We start from the raw sequence: 13278 nt of genomic DNA on the forward strand, positions 1-13278 counted from the left end.
TTTCTCTATTGTTCAAAATGAAATTTTTGCTTTGTTTTTGGATGATTTTGTTTGGTTGGCCCTATATATATATATTAGTGGGACAAAAGAAGCTTTCTTCTTATATATATATATATATTAGTGGGACAAAAGAAGCTTTCTTCTTACTAAACGTGTAGTTGAATTTGACAAGCAAATGAACTATGATGATTTAGTCAAAGCTGACTAGTAAAAAAAAAGACTCAAACAACACATTTCTTTTATGTTTCTGTTTCCTTTCTTAAGTTCTCCTTTTCCTTTTCTGTTTCCTCGAGATTTCCATCTCTAACAATGCACAACATAAAAAATATTTACACATTCAGTGAAATTTAACCTAAATAACATGTTGCCTGCTTTATATTCAAAGTAATTAGTTCGCTTATTATGAGCAGTTGCACGTAGTTATCTTTTAAGTGATCTAATGTAAAAATTCTCTTACACGATTAGTTAAACTCTGTTAGTTTTTCGTCTTTACCAAGCATCGCCCAAGAGGAAATTTTAGACAATTAACAAAATGTCCCTGCCTCAAATTCCAACCCTCACAAACGAAAAGAAAAAAAGAAAAAAAAAAGTGGAAAATGACCTGAGGCAAAGTGGAACAGGAAGGAAATCAAAAGAATGAAAACTACTCCATATGTAATAGCTACCTACTGATAAATTTCATTTATTTCTGAAAATTTACAACACATCTAGGATACAACAACAGCATTAGATAGAAAAGGTATATAGCTGAGGTCTCTCTGTGACCCCTAACTCAGCTAAGATTAAGAAAAGGCAAGTAAAGAAATGATATACAAAGTTACAAACTATAGAACAATAACCTATGTAAACTCTTCTCAAAATATTTGAGGTATATATGGAGACTCTTAACCAAGATCTGCATTATGAAGAACATCAACTACTATACATATTTTGTCTGATATGAGTATCATAACGTGAGACGGAAAATGAGGGAGGTATACCTCTCTCATTCTTTGGAAATTTCCTCGAGAACACTTCACCTGACGATAATTTTGGCACTACATCTGGGCACAAGGTTGGAAAGGAAAATGAGGGCGGTATACCTGTCTCATTTCTTGGAAGGTTTCTTGAGAATACTTCACCTGAGGATAAATTTTGCACCACACCTGGGCACAAGGGATAGGTCGGGTACGTAAATTTGCTAGAGAAGGGAACATGTGAACTCGAGTTAGGATTAAACGTCACTGAAGATGGTAGGCCTGCATCTAAGGTAGTCTCAGAGATAGGCCTATATGAAGGAGCTGAAGAAGAGACCTCAGGGTAAGGTCTCACTGAAACGGCAGAAAGCCTATTTCTGGCAATCGAATTTGATTGAGACTCCATGTAAGGACTTGTAGAGAATGTGTAGGAGGCAGGTTCAGGAGAATAGTTTGCTGAACTGAATCTCGGGGCCAATCCCGGGTAGCTGGCAGTTGTAGTTGCTTCAAGTTGAAAATCTGTTGGCATTCTGAAAAGGGAAGGAATCTCTGATCTGTCCTGAATTCTAGTGGTAGGAATAGAATGTTCCATGATCACGGTAGAAGATCCAGCTCTTAATGGCGGTAAGCTGTTGATTTGTTCACTCAATGAATGTTTAGCTTGTTCAAGTTCCCACAGGACAGAACCTACAACATTCGAAGTGTTATGAGACACCAAGGCAAGTTCATAACCTCTTTGAAAACCTTGTCCTGCTTGCAAACTGCTACCTCCAGAACACGAGGTAGTATGTACTAGGGGGTGCATGGGGGAACAAGTCACAGGAAAAGACTGCCTGTGATTTTCTAAATAATTCCCATTAGACATCGAACGTGCAAACTCTGATGCTGGGCAATCTGATTTAATAATTCTGCTGCTTCCTTTATGTTGCAAGCTGCCCATATCGACATGTGGGGTAGATGTTGAATTGTTTGTAGTTCCATTTTTCTCAGTAGAGGGAACATTGGCTTCTCCATCCTTGTTTGCATGATTTTGCATACTGGTTCGTCCAACTAAGCATGGTTCCTGAGATGCTTTCAAGTCATCTCTTTCTTCAGTCACATCCGAGTAATTCCCAGGATCACACGAATCCTGAGTGGTTTAATGAAAGATGAATGGAATGAGATTAATTGTGACACGCCTTAACAAACATATGCATTATCTTCTCATATTCTCTATCTATGCAGCAGGTAAATACCAGACTAAAGCAAAGTCAAGAAAACAAATAGCAGCAAATAGCAATATGAGTAGCACTTCAGTTTCTAGCATATTCATCTTTCAGAATGATCTCCGTTGCAACGGCTTCTATAAAATGCTGGTTGCTCATTTGTTTTAGTTCTCCTAACCAGACACTGGTTTGGAGCCAAGGTTAGAAAAAGTGGTATAACATTTTGGAAGCAGTAAAAACTTCCCAAGTCACTCTTCACATCTGGGCATAAAAACGTGTGGAAAGGATAGATGTATTCAAGTGAACCACACAATCACGTCATATATTCTAAATCACAAAATCTATTTGTCCGCGACTACATTCAAACATGGATAGATGACAATAACAAATATATCACTAGCCCAATGCAAATTATAATCCTAGAAGTTGCTAAAATCAGTAATATATAGTCCGATAAACTTAGTCAGCAAATCTGGATATCACACTAAAACTAAAATTGGATTGGGACTAGAATATAATCACATCTATAACTAGCCATAACATGAACAACTAATCTAGATTGTCTATCTTCCCAGATTACATACAGTAACAGAAGAGGCTGAGTAGAGCTAACAGAAATCTTCAGAAAAGGGAGAGCTCCATTATAATTTCTCTTATTATTTTGCTAATAAATAATATATATTACCAACACTCTTAACAGAAAAAGGAGAAATATCTCGCCCAGTTACTTAGCAAATATGAAAAGATGAATTATGTGAAATGTGTATGAGCTGAAATATATAAATATATACCCGTGTATAGCTGTTACTCTCTTTGTACTTCTCTTCCCATTCTCTCTGGGCTTTCTCCTCAGCTTCATATTGCCCTATAAGTTGCGCTTGCTGATTTAAAGCTCTTTCCATGTCTTTATCACTCTTATCTTCTCGTCTTCCATTTATTGACACACCTGATGCAGTCACTTGCACTTGATTTGCATCACTGTTACCAGCACCGTCCGTCAATGATTGAGGCCCATTGTTAGCAGAACTTGGGCGAGCCTCAGAGGCACATTCAGCAGAACTATTTTGTAACTCATCACTAGCTGATCTGGTCAATAAAAGAAATAGGTGCAAAATGAGTAATGTTTTAAAGTAATTTATCCAAAAAAAAAAAAAAAAGAGCAACGTTATCATATATGTGCTGGTTGAATGTAGGTGTATGTATATGAATGTATGTATTTTTGTCCGGTTTGTGTATAGGCATATAAAACTGTAAAGTAAATGCTGAACACGTAACCTTAAGTCTTTTGTATCAAATAATTTATGAAAAGTATTTAACAGAATGTTTAACGGAATTGTTTAAACTCATATGACGTGTAATTCTAAATGGAGCGACCTGGTATCCCTGCGCCTTATCCGTCGGCATGATTTGCCAACCCGTTTTGAAGAAGAGATGCCCGTTGACGGTGCAAAGTTACATCTCCTCCTATTCGAACCGGTGTATTTCCTCCTGTCCAAATAACGCGAAGAACCTTTGTCACTTTTCCACGACAAACTTCTGGCAGTTGATGGAGAAGATGAAATCTCGGAACTTGAGAATGTGTCCGCATCATCTTCTTCCTCTTTCACGCTTGACGAAATTTTCCTTCCCTCTCTTTTATTTTCAGCATCTTTTGAGTCGGATAAGCTTGTTTCCTGATCAGAGCCTGAACTGAATTCCCCTGAAGCATCATTTATTCCATGGTTCTCTAATATGGACAGAACAGCTGCTGTGGCCTTCTCAGCTTTCTTTCTTTGTACAGACACGGCCTTTAACTGCTCTTCGAGCTCTGAGACCTGTAACATACACAAACAGTTTATTGAAATGATTTTTTCTTTTTTTGAAGGGCAGACAGTTTTGGAAGTGGAAATGAATTAATTAGATATCGAAAAATAAGAGTAAGCTAGGCGTGGGCTGTGCTGGGAGCGATGACTCAATTTGTGGTGTTATATGCTTGCGTACTAAAAGAGAATTCGACAAAAGGACTAACCCTATGTGACAGTTCATCAGCTCTCTGCCTTGCTGTTCGTGATACAGATCTTTCAGCCAATAATCTCGCCCGGAGAAATTCAATTGTTGTTTTAGAATCTTCCATGCCATTGATTTTCCTGGTTAAGGAATTAAAAAATATTGAGATCTACATGAAAGTAACATCTGACACACTGAGGTTAAAAGGACATAATACCATCCCATGATGTGTGATTTTGACAAAACTATTAGAATATAACATGCAAAAGGACGGCAGAAGGTCCCGCGCTTCTAAATAACCACGAGATCTGAATCTGTACAAGAGTTGGTCCAGATTGCTATACCTTGACAATTGATATATCACAAACCTCTGTTATACTCTCTCAGTAGAAGGGGGCTGTTTCAGAAGTTTACCTTAAAGCTGTATACTCTCATTGAGTCTTATTGTATGGTGAAAAATTGAGCCTTCCATTCTTAGCTAACTCTTTCAACTAAAACAATCAACATAGTTGAAAGCATAAGGACTAAACTGTTGAATTGATTGGAATATAACATGTAAGATGATGCAGCGGGATCTGTACAAGCAGCTGGTCCAGATTGTTATGCATTGAAAATCGATATGAAATTCCCCATCTCTTCTTATTTCTCCAATTGGGAATCCCTGCATTTCTCTTTTTCTGTCGAGGGGAGGTCATTTTTAGTGTTTACCTCATAAAGAGCTTAACACACTCATCGAGTCTTATTGCATGGTAATTTGAACAATTGAGCCTTGCACTCTTAGCTGATCTTTCAATAGAACTATCACACTTACTCAAGGTTACAGTCCAAGGATTATAGTTAAGAGATTAAGGACTAAATTTCAAGCACATATATCCCACTGGACCTAAACTACTGTCCGATACAATATTACTCTTTAAAAGTAAATAACCATTATAACTAAGAAAAACTCACATGAAGTACTTTCTTCCATGGTACTGGTTTATAGTTCGAAAACTTAATAATCAATGATTTTTTGAGGAAGCCCCTTTAGTTATTAATAATAGAGTAAAAAAGTTACGACTCTTTCAAGTATGCTGTTTACTCTAGTGCAGCTTAATATACTATCTCAGAGAACAACAAGGCATACGGCATACATCTTAGTTTAGAATATCCAGTTCTCCAATCAGAAACTACCAGAACATGATAAAACACAATAACATATCCAGTATTATCTTATACCGTGGGGTCTGGGGAAGGTAGTGTGTATCCGACCTTACCCCTACCTTGTGAGGATAGAGAGGTTGTTTTCAATAGACCCTCGTCTCAGGAAAGCATAAGCACCACATGAATGAAAATATAGACAAGAAGGGACGGTACCAAAAAGCGATATAAAAGCAGTCATTTTCCCAACCCTCTTACATGACAGAGCTATGTTTAAAAATGACTCTTTATCGCCATATCTTTTCTTCTGTGCTGATTGCTAATATCGTAAAAATGAGATAGAGAAATTTATTAGGAGTTCAATTAACCTATTCCTAAAGTAACTAAACCCATAGAACATGGATTTTCAGCTAACTGTTTTCTCAGCAGATCCATACTAAACACATAAGCCTCATAACTGAGAGCTCCAAACTACAAAAAAGAACCACAATCTCAAAAAAGAATTCTTTTCCGGTTAAACTTCAATTGATACAAAGATTCCCCTTGTTATATTAGAGTAACAATCTTCATATAGATAATTACTTTTTCCTCCCTATGATGAGCATTCTACACATAATGTGACGAGTCAAAGTAATGGATTCCAATTTCACTGTTTTCTTTGCACTGCCTAGAACTGAACCAACAACAACTACGCCTTAGTACCATACAAGTTGGGATCGGTTATACGAATCCTCACTGACCATGTTACTTCATATAGGCTCACTTCAGGCTAGTAACATACAAAATAATATAATGATAAAAATAAAAGTAGAATTACTAGAAATTCCCTATATTTTCTAAAGGAAATATATCAGTCCCCATTCCCATTCCATTGATTTGTATTTTTTATCCCCAAATTGCATGGAAAAAAATATGAATGGGCTTTTGTATTATAAAACAGTTGCACTAGTAAACAATTATGTATGTGTGTGTGTGTTACATACAGAAAGGTCAGTACCTTTGATCTTGATCTTCTTTCCCAGAACTTGCCATTTTAGTAAAAGTGGCTCAAAAGCTCAGCTCCTGCAACAAATTGAAGTATATATATAAAAAATATAATTCAAAAGAACTAACCAAAGACCAAAGTCACAGAAACCAATTCAAGAGTTTTTCCAGAAGAATTCAATTAAAAAAGGAGGAGATTAATTAGTAGTAACATATTCTGACTCATTCTTTATCTGACTCATTCTTTAAACCCCAAAAGAGGAAATCAAACTTACTGACCTTGAAATTGAAGATGACTTCATTTGGGAAAGGCTTAAAGAGAATGTGGACTCATTTTCAGAGATCACACTGTGTCGTGTTCGTATGAGTTTCTGTGCAGGTGCAGAATGAAGAAAGTTGAACTCTCTTTTTATATTTATTTTGTTAATTTTTTGAAGAAGAAATTCGATACACACATTTTATCATTTATATATGAAATTTTTTTCTTATTTTGATTTTTAAGGTTAACTTACTTGATTTGATGTAAACATGTAATTTAATAAGGGATCGTTTGGTTGCTGGTTATAGTTACGTAAGTATTAGTAATGTAGGGGTTTAGTTATGCATAATTTAATTATGAAGGGATTAGTTATGTTATGATTAGTAATGCATAGATTAGTAATTTTATGGATTGTAATGTAAAGATTATTTTTTGTTAATATTTACTTTATTTTAATTATATAATGTGTAATTTAAAATAAATATTTTTTGGTCATTTGATTGTATAATCCATGTATTACTAATACATATATTAGCATAAATTTATGAGTCGTTTGATTGTGGGTTAGAGTTATGCAGGTATTAGGTATGCAAGAATAAGTAATGAAGGGATTCGTTATGAAGGTATTAGTTATACATGGATTAGTTGCGCAAAGATTATTATTATTATTATTGAATATTTGATTTGTTGTATTAGAAATTGATATACATTATATAAATTCTAAAGTAAAATATGTATTTACTTATTTTGTCTCTAGTAGATTGAGAAGAGGAAGAGCCTAGCAGTGAGCCATCAATATCTCCATGCTTGCTCTCCACAGAGTTTGATACTAACCAATCTATAGAAGGAAGTCTTTATGTGTAAAGTAATTGGGGTAAATTTGTCATTTCAATATTTTATCCATGTATTATTAATACATGTATTAGTTATTCCATCTTCTACCCCGCATAATATAATACACAAATTGACTCATAACTTATACATGTATTATTTATGTAGAACTGTAAAATGACAACCAAACATGATATTAATTATGCTGAATTTTGTACAAAATAACTAATGGCTACCAAATATTGTATAAGTTATGTTGCCCCGGATACATGGATACTTTTATCCTTATACTCCCAATGGAAAGAGCAACCAAACATAACATTAGTTTTGTAACTTTTGTGCAAAGTAACTAAAGGCTATCAAATATGATACTAGTTATGTTACTCCTAATATATGAATAACTTACACTGTTGTCAGCTACCAAACAAACCTAAGTCTTTGGTAGATTGACTTATTCTCCAATGGATTTAGGTTAAGTGTTTTATATTATACTCATCCTATTCCTAATTATCGGAATTAAAGAGCTTGGTACTATTATTATTATTATTATTTTGGTAATTAATTGACTTTATTTACCAAGTAAAAATATGTACAACTCAAAAAAGAGAGAAAAAACTAGGAGTTAGGGCAAATTTGGATCCTTCTACAATTCTACTTTCCTACTTTCCTATCCTCTATCACTGTTCCATTGGATCGGGGTACCAATTTACATTGGTCATAGTCCTTTCTAACCTAGGAAACATGGTGGTTCTAATGTGGATTTCCTGAATAATCATTCTGACTATGCTTGCCGCTGTTCTTCTTTTCTGTTTGAAGATGACATTGTTTCTTTCTTGCCATATATAGTAAACTGCAGCAGCTAAAGTCATTCTACATAAAGCTGCTCCTCCATTTCTTCCTTTTGCTACTCTTTGTATCCATGTCAGTTCTTCTTGCCATTTCAAATTCTTCCTCTGTATTCCTTGCCAATGCAGCAGTTGCTGCCATATTGTTCCAGTCATTGCACATTCAAAGAATAAATGTTGAACTGTTTTAGTCTCTTGTTGGCATAGTGCACATGTGGTCTCTATATTTACTCCCCATCTTGCTAATCTTTCCTTTGTTCCCAATCTTTCCAGAATTGCAATTCTCAATATGAATATCTATTTTGGAAGTCCATAGTTGTTACATATTATTTTCCTCCAAGTTACCTTCTGAAACTCCCCCTGCATGGTTTTATACATTTGTTTGATTGAGAAGTTGTCTATCCTCTGCACCTCTTGTTCAGTGTAGCCAGCATTTTCGAAGTACTTCTTTGCCTTGAAGATTTGTTGAATGACCCAAGATGCATTCTTAGGTGTGGTACTCCATACTGTATTCCCTTTTATATAGTAAGCATTAACCCATTGTATCCATAACTTTTCCTTCTGCTTGCATATGTTCCATAGTAACTTGCAGATAGCAGCTTTGTTCCATAGTTCTACATTAGTAAAGTTCAAGCCACCTGCTACTCTTGGACAACATAGTTTTTCCCAAGCAATCAGTGCCTTCCTAGTAGGCTATGCATTCCCTAATCATAGGAACCTTCTACATATTGTATCAATGAACTGATTAATCTTCTTTGGCAAAATAAAGATCTGAGCCCAGAAGTTTTGAATTGCAGTCAAGACACTTTTTATAAGCACAACTCTCCCTGCATATGATAGGAATTTTGATGTTCAGCATCCTATCAATCAAAGGCTCACATTGGATAATTCATAACTTCTTTGTGCTCAAAGGTACCCCCAAGTATCTGAAGGGTAACTCTCCCTTGTTGTATCCCAGCATATCCATAATCCTTCTTTGATTCACAAGGTCTACTCCTCCAAAGTATATGCAGCTCTTGTTTGGATTTGCAGTTAATCCTGATGCCTCATAAAAGATTTTAAATTGTTGATGCATTTCCCTGACTGATTGTATATCTCCCCTGCAAAAAAGTAACAAATCGTCAGCAAAACCTAAGTGTACTAAATTGACTTTAGCACATTTAGGGTGGTATTTGAACTCTTTGTTCCTCTTTAAGGTTTTCAATAGCCTGCTTAAGTACTCCATTTCCATCACAAACAACACAGGAGACAATGGGTCACCCTGTCTAAGCCCCTTCCTTGCCTCAAAAGGTTTTGCTGGTTGCCTATTGATAATTATTGTATAGTTCATAGTGCTTATGCATTTCATTATCCACCTTACAAACTTCTCAAAGAATCCCAGTAGTTTCATCAATTGTTCTATGTATATCCACTCCACAGAGTTGTATGCTTTTTGTATGTCAATCTTCAGCATACACCTTGGTGATATATTTTTCCTTCCATAGCCTTTTACCAGCTCATGATGATGTTATCGGCTATCATTCTTCTTGGAACAAAAGCTGTTTGGCATTTCTATATTATTTCTGGCATGACTTCCTGTAATCTTGCTGTCAGGATCTTAGAGATTATCTTATATAGCACTGTACAACAGGAAATAGACCTAAACTCCTTGATATTTGTTGGATTCTTCACTTTAGGAATCAAAGTAATAGTAGTGCAATTTATGAATTTGCACAAATCTATATTTTCAAGGAATTCCAATGCTGCTGATGTAATTTCGTCTCCTGTTATGCTCCATGTCCTCTTGAAAAAATAGGCATTGTATCCATCACATCCTGGTGCCCTGCTATCACTATACCCTTCAAAGATGTCTGTACTTCTTCCTTTATGACTGGCTTTATTAGTTGCATTTGTTGATTCCCGCTCAGCATATTCCCATTCTTTATAACATCTGGATTCACTACTGGCAAAGCAGAGGCTGTTGTACCTAATAGTGCTTTATAAAACTGTAGGATCTCCTCTTCAACCTCCTTTGTGTTCTGCAGTATGTGCCCTCCATTATTTGTAAGTCTACCAATATGATTCCTTGTCTGTCTGTTTTTCACACAAGCATGAAAGTATGCTGTGTTAGAGTCCCCCTCTTTTAGCCATTTGACTCTAGCCTTCTGTCTCATTATGCTTTCCTCTACTTTCATCCATTTAGCCAGCTCCATTGTGGTCTTCTTTTCTTCATCTATGACTGCACTATCATTCTCTGGTGATTGCATATCCTGTTGAAGCTGCATCAGTTTATTTTTTATTTCTTTTATCTTATCCTCCACACTACTGTATTCCTAAGTGTTTAACTTCTTTAGTTCACCTTTCATTGCTTTAACCTTGTACCATACATTTTGCATCTTGTTGCCACTATGCTTTCTCCTCCAGCAATGACGTACTATTTTCTCATACTTCTGATGATTAGCTAGGCAGTTAAAAAACTTGAAAGGTCTCTTACCCTGTACAATATCCTCAACCATAGTTATCATCAAGGGGCAGTGATCTGAAAACTCAGGTTGCATAATGATCCCCTCCATTTGAGGCCACTTTTGTATCCATTCTGCATTGACTAGGATTCTGTCAATTCTACTATGTACATAGTTATTTGTTCATGTGTAATATCTTCCAATTGTTCTAATTTCAGCCAATCCAGCCTCCCCTACAAAGTTTTTAAAATCTCTCACTTCCACATCTTGTATTGTGTTCCCTTGTATTCTATCTTCAATGGACATAATACTGTTGAAATCCCCCATTAGAACACTTGGCCAATTTACTCCATTCATTGTCCCTTTGAGATCATTCCACATATTTTTCCTATCTTGGATATTATGTTTGCCATATACTGCAACAAAAAAGAAGTTACTGTTACATTGCCTTATAGTTATCTGCCCTGCTATGTATTGATCATGTACTTGTTTGACTTCAAACTCCACCCTTGCCTGATCCCAAACAACCCAAATTCTTCCACCTGGTGTTGATTCATAGTTGGCTACCCACTTCCAGTCACCAAATACTTTCCTTATTATTGCATCAACCTTACTTTTTTTACTCTATTTTCCAAAACTACCATTACTGCTACATTATTCTCCTTGCTGAAAATTTTTAGTAGTTTTTGCTTATACACCTTATTCATGCCACTCACATTCCATGTTATAATGTTCATCATGATATATTTGTTATTTTGGGATTATCTTCATTTCCTTGTCTACTCCTCCTACTTCTCATCTCCTGTTCTTCAGAGAATTGCATTATTTTTGGGAAGTGTCAACCATGACTTTAAATGCATTGCCTATGTAGACTTTATCTCCCCCTTTAGCTCCCATTTTTTTTTTTTATGCAGACCTCCCTCTAGCAATCTGCCATTGGTTGTCATTCTCTTGCTGATTTGGGACTAATTCTCCTTCTGTTTCCTGGGCTTGAGGCGGTCCCAGGCCAAACGGTCCCAATGTGTGGAACCGGCCCACGGTGGTCCTAAGCCCACATGGTCCCGGGCTAAATGGGCCGGGCCCGCGGGCCTAACGGGCTTTTTTCGTTTCGGGCTATTTTTTTTTAATTTTTTTTTATCTAAGGCACTTTCTTGTAAACTATATATGTATATACTAGTATAAATTGCTTATATATAGCTATATAAATATATATAGTATATATAGTATGTATAGTATGTATATATAAGGGTGTATTATGTGTATATATAATTATATATTGCCTTATGTAATATATATTGCCTTATATATATGTATGTGTGTCCCAGGCCAAACGGTCCCAATGTGTGGAACCGGCCCACGGTGGTCCTAAGCCCACATGGTCCCGGGCTAAATGGGCCGGGCCCGCGGGCCTAACGGGCTTTTTTCGTTTCGGGCTATTTTTTTTTAATTTTTTTTTATCTAAGGCACTTTCTTGTAAACTATATATGTATATACTAGTATAAATTGCTTATATATAGCTATATAAATATATATAGTATATATAGTATGTATATATAAGGGTGTATTATGTGTATATATAATTATATATTGCCTTATGTAATATATATTGCCTTATATATATGTATATGTATATATATATATATATATATGTATGTATGTATTAGATATATAGTTTGAGCATTTATTTTAATTGAGGCTTTTGCATCTCCAAGTGTAGCAAATTCCTCAGCTGAAAGTGATAAGCGTTATAAATTTTTGAATACCAAAAGTGAGGACCTCCTAATTTCATTGTAGGATTTAACAATGCAGCAACACCAAAAATAGCGGGGATAGGAAAAAAATATTTTTTAAACTTAGCTTTCATAGAATTAATAGCTTCTTCATAAATTACCCCACCCTCTGAAAATTGAGTAAATAAATCTACAAGTGCTGCAATATAAACTAAACAGTTAGAAATAGTAGGATAATATTGGTCAGATAATTCATTTGTAGCAATATGAAATTGTTCTAAAAAGTCTACAAGTATTTTAACATTACTCCAATCTTGAATTGTAAGGTGCTCATCATCATCATCATCACCATCACCTACACGAGCATTATACGTTACGCTTATTGGGTTCCTATATTCACATCCAACAACTAAACTTTAATACATGTAATTCCATCTAATCGGACAAGGTTTAGGAACCTTTCTTTCTCTAAGACCAAATTCATCACATTTTTTAAAATAGTCTCTAAGTCTACTTCTACGGTTTGAATAAAAAAGCCAATTAAGAGCCATTTTAACCTTTTCAATTTATACATTTAAAACTTTCATACCAGCACTGACGATTAAATGGTAAATATGACAAATACATCTAACATGAAAAATATTACTAAATGCAGGATTTAGTGTAGTTGTAAGCAAGCCTATAGCATTAGTGTTACTAGAAGCATTATCCATTGAAACCGACATAATTTTATCTCTAATGCAAAAATATCTACAAATATCTGCAACTGTGTTAGCAATAAACTTACCTGTGTGGCGTGAATTAATTATTCTATAAGCAATAATGCGCTTTTGCATTATCCACTCCTCATCTATCCAATGACTTGTAACAGTTAGATAATCACAGTCATTACCACTTCTAC

At 35.3% G+C, this 13278-nt stretch overlaps 1 protein-coding gene across 1 annotated transcript; it reads right to left on the reverse strand.

Moving 5' to 3' along the window:
• Window positions 1-653: 653 nt before the first annotated feature.
• Window positions 654-6685, reverse strand: LOC107817128 (uncharacterized). Its single transcript, XM_016642901.2, has 6 exons — window positions 6551-6685; window positions 6285-6349; window positions 4170-4287; window positions 3536-3975; window positions 2953-3247; window positions 654-2085 (listed from the first exon to the last, which is right to left on the reverse strand). Exons 2-6 carry the CDS (start codon window positions 6317-6319, stop codon window positions 913-915), a joined length of 2061 nt encoding a protein of 686 aa, XP_016498387.2. The 5' UTR covers window positions 6320-6349; window positions 6551-6685; the 3' UTR covers window positions 654-912.
• Window positions 6686-13278: the final 6593 nt, after the last annotated feature.

Source organism: Nicotiana tabacum, chromosome 11 (assembly GCF_000715075.1).
Source record: "Nicotiana tabacum cultivar K326 chromosome 11, ASM71507v2, whole genome shotgun sequence".
In the NCBI taxonomy this organism is placed as follows: Eukaryota; Viridiplantae; Streptophyta; class Magnoliopsida; order Solanales; family Solanaceae; genus Nicotiana; species Nicotiana tabacum.